General features: G+C 49.8%; 1 protein-coding gene across 1 annotated transcript in view; it reads right to left on the bottom strand.

Annotated features, from left to right (window-relative positions):
- Positions 1–785: 785 nt before the first annotated feature.
- Positions 786–7,963, bottom strand: part of CHMP4B (charged multivesicular body protein 4B) — a 44,933-nt gene continuing 37,755 nt past the window's right edge. Inside the window, exons 2-5 of the mRNA XM_010854864.1 lie at positions 5,917–6,094; positions 3,990–4,104; positions 2,837–2,963; positions 786–1,657 (exon numbers count right to left, since the gene is read on the bottom strand). Of these exons, the coding sequence (XP_010853166.1) occupies positions 1,593–1,657; positions 2,837–2,963; positions 3,990–4,104; positions 5,917–6,094 (485 nt within the window). The 3' untranslated portion in view covers positions 786–1,592. The remainder of the gene's footprint in view (positions 1,658–2,836; positions 2,964–3,989; positions 4,105–5,916; positions 6,095–7,963) is intronic.

Genomic DNA, 7,963 nt, shown 5'->3' with positions numbered 1-7,963 from the left:
ATTTTTGGCTGGGCTGGTCTTCATTGCTGCATGGGCTTTTCTCTAGTTGGGGCGAGCCGGGGGCTACTCTCTAGCTGCGGTGTGCAGACTTCTCATTGCCGTGGCTTCCCTCGTTGCGGAGCACGGGCTCTAGAGCACAGACTCAATAGTTGTGGCGCACAGGCTTAGTTGCTCCGCAGCATGTGGGATTTTCCCGGACCACGGATTGAACCCGTGTTTCCTGCATTGGCAGGTGGATTCTTTACCACTGAGCCATCAGGGAAGCCCTTCATCAGATTCTTAAGACAGCGTAAGACTACAGAAGACCAGAAACAGTGGAAGAGGCCGGGTCAAAATCACAGGGCAGGTCACAGCGGACCTGAGACTAGCATCTGTGTCCTCAATTCTCGGTCACTGCCCTACACCTTCCACCCCACAGGAAAGATTATTTTCTTCAATACACAGATGGGCCTCGTCAGTGGGCACACCAATGCTTCCAACAGGTGGAGGGTCTGTGGTCCTGCGGGCACTGCCCATGGACGTGACAGAGAAGAACAAGAGAAGATCCTGGAGCCCCACAAGCACCAACTACTCCTGAACTGTGCCCAGGGGGTCCCCAAACAAGGTGAGGGCTTCTGGAACCTAAACATGTTTCCAGTAAGACACACTCTGCTCTCAGTTCAGATTGTTGATATACATCACGCTTGGGTCTTCCATGTTTCCAGACTCCCCTGGACACCACACTGGCCCGGAAAGGGTCACCTCCCAAAGCCAATGATTGATTGATTAAAGACAAAGGCAAAGTATGAAAATTAATCGAGATATTTAATAGACAGTGCAAACCATAATTTCATCTGAATATAAATGTATGCACATGTTTCCAATGGGTTATCTATCAGTTATCACAAACAGCAACAAGGACCTTAGAGCTATGTTAGAAAAATGTATAGCTGGAATTTAACTCAAACAATCTCACACACTCTCAAGAGAACACCATCCATTTCAAATCAGTGTCACAAACTCCAGAAAGACCAGGGGGGTGGGAGTGAGGAGTGGGCCAGAGTGGGAAACACAGGGGCCAGTACACAGGTGATGGACAGAAATACAGCTCTCGAGGAAACCAAAATAGATGCATTATTACAGCTAAGGACAAGGAAAAGCCTATGGCTTTTAAAAAACGACTCTTCTGCCAGTACCATACACGTCTTACAAAGAGATGTGTGACAAGTCAGCTGACTTAAAAGGACAGAGGCTACATTTTCAGGTCATTCTGACTGCAAACGGTCGACCCTTGCCATTGAGGTTCAGCAGTGGAGTTAGCGTAGTCCAGAAGCTCAATGTTGGATTTGCAAATACAGTTTATTTTACAGAAATTCAACATTATAAACAGCAGGCACTCCCCCCCACCCCACCCCACCCCTCCCCCCGACCTGTCCCGCTGGGTGCAGACCATGCTATGCGGAGTGAGCAGTGATGCGGCCCTACTGCTTTGGAGGGAGATTTGAGAGCGATGGAACCTGCCTGCACCACATCCGGCCTGCCCCGCACACGCACGCGCCTGCCCGCTGCGCAGGCCACCAGAGTCTGTCTGGGCTCAGCCCGCACTGGACCGGTTAAATGGTTCCAGCCCAGGTCTCTAATTCCTTCATGTCCTCGTCTTCCTCTTCCTTCTTCTTGGCTGTGTGAAGACAGAAAAGGTTGTTTAGGAAGGCTGGTCGCTGTGTTCTCCACACGTTCTGGCTGGATGCCAGGGCTGTGCTACCCCGTGTCTACAAAACGGCCCTGCCCGTGCAGCCCGCCGCGTCTCCAGGCTATCAGCAGACTGCCTCTCTGTGCCTAAAAGCTGCAACGCAGAACTCCAGATAACCAGGCACAGCTTTTCCAGCACCTCCCCTCCCCGACACCAGAGCCAGACAAAACGGGGAGGATTCAACACTGAGTCCATCAGGATCCACGCGTGGCCTCCGGCCAGAGCATCCAACATGGGAGAGAGTGGGAAGAACCCAGAAGAGCTCTAGTCTAAGCCACTCCTCTCCACCTCAAGGGCCTAAGCCGCCTCTCCACCACAGGCAGTTGGCCGGACAGCTTTCAGACCCGCACCCCACCCTGGGCAGCAGACTCAACCAGAGGATCCACTTCCCCTTGACCTATGGGAGGATGAGAGGACACAGCCTGGTCACACCCTGCTCCCTGGGTTCTCTCTCCGTGCCAAATCAAGCTGCTTCACCTTTTCTAGAAGTTCTGGGTGGAATACTTCTACCCAAAGGTAAAATAATGGGGGAGGAGGGGCTCAAAGAAGGAAATGAAGGATTTATAAACAAGGTCTCTAAAAAACCCAAAGCTGTTTTGGCTACCTATGAGCCCCAGCTGTGCACTGCACGAGACACCAGACGGGGAGAAAGCGCCGTCCTGGACGTGGACTCTCACCTTGCTTGGTGACAACAGGGAAAGCGATTCTAAAATAGCGGCTCTCAACCGGATGAGATTTCTCCCCTCCCCCACCCCACAGCCCTCAGACATCTTGCAAAATCCGGTGACATGTTTGGTTGTTAAAACCTGCGGAGGCGGATGCCACTGGCATCTAGAGGGCAGAGGCCATAGGTGCTGCTCACCATCCACAGGGCACAGCACAGGCTCCCTCCTAGTCCCCACTAAAAGAATGATTTGGCTATGTCAATAGCGCCAAGGTTAGGAGACGAGGAAAGAGCGGGTGGCACTGTCTTCAGGGCTGTCACAACAGATGCCACCTGGCTCTCAACTCTGGGCAACTCAGGACCCACACTGAAGCCAACTGACCACGGGATCACCTACCCCATGGGTCGTGGCTGTGTCATGACCATGGATAAGAAGTACTCACCGGGTTTTGATGGTAGGGATATAGAGGGAACACTCGGTAGAGGGACTGTTTCCGGTCCACTGATTTCCAGCAAATTCTTGTCTAGTTCCTCCTGTTCTAGTTCTTCTAATTCTGCCATGAGCTCATCCTGGGAAACACAAACACAAAAATGAGAGCGACACCCTGGGGAACCCTAGCCCCTCCTGTGGTGCCTCCTACCCGATGGCTCCCGGGACACATATCCCTTCTGAGAAGGTCAGGGCTGATGGACTCCAAGTGCACACTCTGTGACTCATCCTAAACACACTTCTACTGGTGAACAGAGCACACTATCGAGCAATTACTGATGTCTATGTGGGGTCCCTGCACCAGGCAGGGAGCATCTTGAGAAAAGGGGTCGTATGTTTTCATTTCTATCTCTATCTCAGAACTGGGTGCACTGAGTGAATGTTCAGGAACGTCTGCTGAATTGAAATGAACTTGAATAGTCCATCGAACTCCAGTCTGAAAACATGGAAACTCTGGCACTGGGAGCCAAGGGAGCTACAGGCTGCTTTCTCAGCTATACGGCGGCAATCAGCACAAAGAATTAGGTTCGGTGGAGAGGCCCTGACCTTCAGTGGACTCAAATCTAAGGCAGAATGAGGTACAGAGCCTGTAACTGTATTTTAAAAACCTAAGAGCTTCAAGGTTCCAATTGCTATGGCAGAAATTGGTAGCTGACCAAGTTCCAGATGAATCCTTCAGGGATCAGTTGCAAACATTCCTTCCTTGGTTTTACCTTTATCTCCCAGCAGAGCTGTCTGAGGGCAAACCCTGTAAATTCCTCAGGGCATGGTGACCTCGGCTGCCCCAGCTCTGAGCCCAGGGGCCCACCATGGAAGGGTGCAGGGTCATTGCTTGCTGAAATCAGTATTGACCTGAAGTCTGCTGAGATGTCCTGATGAAGGTCCCTTTACTCCACCTTAGCTCCCCCCAAAACTGAAAGCATCCCTCAAAACCCAGAATTCGGGAGGGTGCATGCCATACCTTATGTCTACATTCAGGTTTCTGGAGGGAGGAGACCTGGTGATTTCCAGACCACATACTCCCTGCTGGAGAAGACTCAACTGCACATCAGAGGCAGCCTGGGCATCAGCTGAGAAGCTGGTGTGGTCGGCATGAAATCACTCACCTCGTCAAACTCTTCTCCAAACCCTACGGGTTTTGAAATAGCTGTTGAAATCTCTTCTGCAAGTTCCTGCTGGTCAGCAATGTCCTGCATTAACTCATCAACTTTGTCGATGTCCCTTTAAATGAAACGAGTGTTGTGTTAAGTCTATGTACACAGGCTCTGTGAGGCAGAAAAAAGGATCTGCTGCCCAGCCCCAGCCCCACAATCACTCCCTCTGAGGAATTCCATTTTTTTTTTGGCTGCGCTGAGTGGCGTGTGGAATCTTAGTTCCCCGACCAGGTATCGAACCCAAGCCCCCTGCAGTGGAAGCATGGTGTCTTAACCATTGGACCACCAGGGAAGTCTCGTGGAATTCCTTTTTTGTCTTTGTCTTCTTCCCCCTCTTTTAAACTAGAGAATCACAGAATCAAGAGGACAAAAGCATCCCTAGACGTCACCCGGTCTAACACCCTGAGGAAATAAAGCTGGCAAAGTTAGATGCCATCGTGAGAGTCTCTCATGCAAGCTGGTAAACATATTAGATGAGACCGTGGGACTTGGGAACTCCTGGATCAACAGCTCTTCAAGTTCAAGGGCAACTCTGCACAGCAATAGGTAAAATCACAAATCCTACAACAGAACCATGCAACGTGACCAGCCCTTCCCATCTACACAAATCCACTATGGCTCCTGCACGAGGCCCCAAAGGAAAAGCAAACAATGCAGAGTATTCCCTATGTGCTGTCACTAATGCCAAAACACTTACAGTCAGTCAATATCATATACACACATGTTATCTCCAAGCACAGTATTTACTAGGAGGTGTTGTGCTGTGGAGAACATGGCCCGAAGGGGACACGCACCTCTCTCAGGAAGCTCAGTCTGATGAACATCCCCTCAGAGAGTAGCTCAGTTATCTGAAGGCTACTTTTCCCACAATCCCACACTTCTAGGGCAGGGATCAGCAAGCTTTTCCCGTAAAGGGCCCCAAAGAGTAATAAATGTTTTAGAATCTGTGGGCCACACGATCTCTGTTGCAAAAATTCAAGCCTGCTGTGTGCCACAAAAGCAGCCACAGACGGTATGTATTAAGGGACACAACTGTGTTTCAACAAAATTTTATTCACAGAAATTGGCAGCAGGGGACTTGCCTGGGGCCCACAGGCCACATTCTGCCAACCCGTTTTAGAGCATGGCTGAGGAACCAAAAGGAGCAAAAAGGGGCTCCCAGCACCCCCAAATATATGATGCCAAGTTCAAGCACTAAAACAAATGCAGAATTCTGTTCTATTTGGAAGAAGTCCTCATTTGGGGCTTAATGTCAACCTGGCCTTTAATTACAAATGTAACAGCTCAGTTATCTGGTTTTTTAGGCCACAGGATGTGAGAGCAGCTACATAAAGGAAGTAATGCAGAGGTCAAGAACACTTGTCAATATGAGAGCCAAAGCCCAAGAGTGACGAGGAGGGAAAATTCCATCAAAAACAGACCCAGGAAGAGAAAGAGCTAAAGCCCTCAACTGTACCACACCTTTCAGGGCCCCTGACAGCTTCAGGAGAAAGTCACGGGAACTGATTCTAATCCCAGTTCTATTCAAGTTTCCCCATAGCCCAGGGCAAGTCACCTCCCCTCCCTGGGACAAACTTCTCCACCTAGATGATCAGAGGCCTGGGTAAGAGAACCTTCTAAGAAGCCAAAGGTTTCCAGCTTAAAACTCTACATTCATTCCAATAACCCTGAATTACTCAGAAAACAGTTTCATTCCATCAGATCTGCTTCTAGGGGTAGCAGGGCACCATAATCCATTTCAGAAGAGTTCCAGAAAAGATGAAAATTAGAACAAACTTGGGTGCCTGAATGGATAAGTGGAGGGGTCTGGGACTGAGGCCTTGCACAGCCAGCATGCCCTTGCGCGTGTGTGCCCCCTCCACCAGCGGGCGCCACGTACATGTTGTCGTGGGCAGCCTTCATGGCCTTGGCGGCATAGCCCATGTTCTTGAGCACCTCGGTGTTGGTGTTGGCATTCTCCAGGGCCTCTCGCTGGAACTCGATTGTTGACAGCGTGCCGTCGATCTGCGCCAGCTGCTTTTCATACCTCTTCTTGCGCTTCAGGGCCTGGAGTGCCGCTGCATTGGGGGAAGAAAACAGGGTTTCAGAGAGCCCGGACACAGGGCAGCGTCCTAGAGTTCACTGAGTCGTCTTCCTAATTGGGATGGATGCACTTCAGTTTCTGCTTCACTACAACAGAGGGCTAATACTCTCTTCTTCACAAACAGCATATTCAATATTCTGGGAAAACTATACAAAATTCACATTCTTCAAAATGCAGCCAGGCACTAAGCCAAAGTTCACTCTCTCTGGTAACCACACGCATAAATCAAAGCATGGAAGGCACCCCAAACAAGAGACTGCTTTGAAGTCAAACTGCCTTAGGTTGAAACCCCAGCTCTCAGCCGCAGTGAGCTGCTGAACCTCCCTGATAGGTTGATATGAATGAGATAACATATATGCAAACACTTAGCACAGCATTTAACATGGTGGACACCCCCAAACCCCTCTAATTATTATAAAGCAGCTTTACGGTATCATTTTATGTCAACTAAATTACAAAATAATAAATAATGACTATAGCAAATACTGGATCATTCGGGGTTAAAATGCTATCTCACACACAGCCCACAACTGTACATTGTTATAGTGCTTCTGAAAAGTAACGTGGCAACACACAGCAACAGCCAGAATGCTGTTCCTGCCCTCTGACCCAGTAATTTCCTTCTGGAAATGTATTCAACAAGAGCAAAGACCCCATGCCTGAAGATGGTAACTACAGCATTCTCTATCATAGAAAGGACTGAGCAACTGAAATAAAGACAGAATTCCCTGTCGGGGCCTCATCTAGAGTCTGACCACTGGGTCAAATCAATGCCACCACCTCTCTTGGCCTCCCAGCGTGTTAAGGCTGCAGCGATCACCTTGTCTTAAGATCCAGTCAGGGTGAGCACTTTGGTCAAGGCAAACTGGTAGCAGAGCAAGGGCCAAACCACACCTCCCTACTCAAAGCCCAGGCTTCCCTCTCCTTACTATTTTAGTTCCCCTCTTTACGCTGAAAAGTATCTTAGCGGAGCATAAAGCGCAGGAAGGAGGCTCTGCACAGACTCAAGCAGACGGAATGATGGGTCAGGTAAGCTGCCTGGCACCTGCCTTGGCCTGGACAGCACCAGCCTCACATACGTATGTAGACACATACACTCGTGCACTTGTGCCCGCTGTGTCCCCAAGCTCTGCAGGCTGCTGGCCACGGCTAATCACCTGCCCAACAGGGCTGTGGTTTCTCCACATGTCACCTGAATTGGTCCTGCACTCCTTCCACTAAAGTGCCCTGTGAGCCTAGGACTGCCCCCTGAAAACCATCTGCCAAGGGAAAAGGGCCTTGGTTTGCATGTAAGCAATCCTTAAGTCCACAGTTCTTCCAAAAGCAGCAGACAAAACCCCCAGGAAAATTCCTCCAGCCAAAGGATAAAGCAGGCTAAAGAAACACTGCAAAAAATCCAAAGAACAATGAAATGTGCCTCATTAAAAGCTGAAAAGCCATTCCACTTGTTACTTCTCTATCCTGGTGTGAATGGTCAGAACAGCCTATGACGGTAAGAAATTCAACCTGCAGTCACATCTAGATGTCCCCAAGACCCTTTACTGAATGCCTGCGCCTTCTGCTAGTACTAAGCCACGCCTGCCAAGTAATTACCTCACAACAGCAACCCTTTAAAGCAGAAATGACCACTCTTTATCAGAGGAGGAAACAGGTTCAGAGAGGTAACTCAGGTTACCAGGTGGTAGTCGGCAGAGAGTAGATTAAGCCAGGTATGGAACTCCACAGTCATGGGCTGCCACGCTAACTGCTACGCCCCCACTAAACAAACCGGGCAGGACCCTGCCGCGGAGGCGCAGTCCAGTCTAGCAGGGAGCGTCAAGGGAACTGGGGATCACAGAAGAGG

The sequence above is a fragment of the Bison bison genome, unplaced genomic scaffold, assembly GCF_000754665.1.
Source record: "Bison bison bison isolate TAMUID 2011002044 unplaced genomic scaffold, Bison_UMD1.0 scf7180017864352, whole genome shotgun sequence".
NCBI classification, from domain to species: Eukaryota; Metazoa; Chordata; class Mammalia; order Artiodactyla; family Bovidae; genus Bison; species Bison bison.
This window is presented reverse-complemented; position numbering and strand designations above follow the sequence as displayed.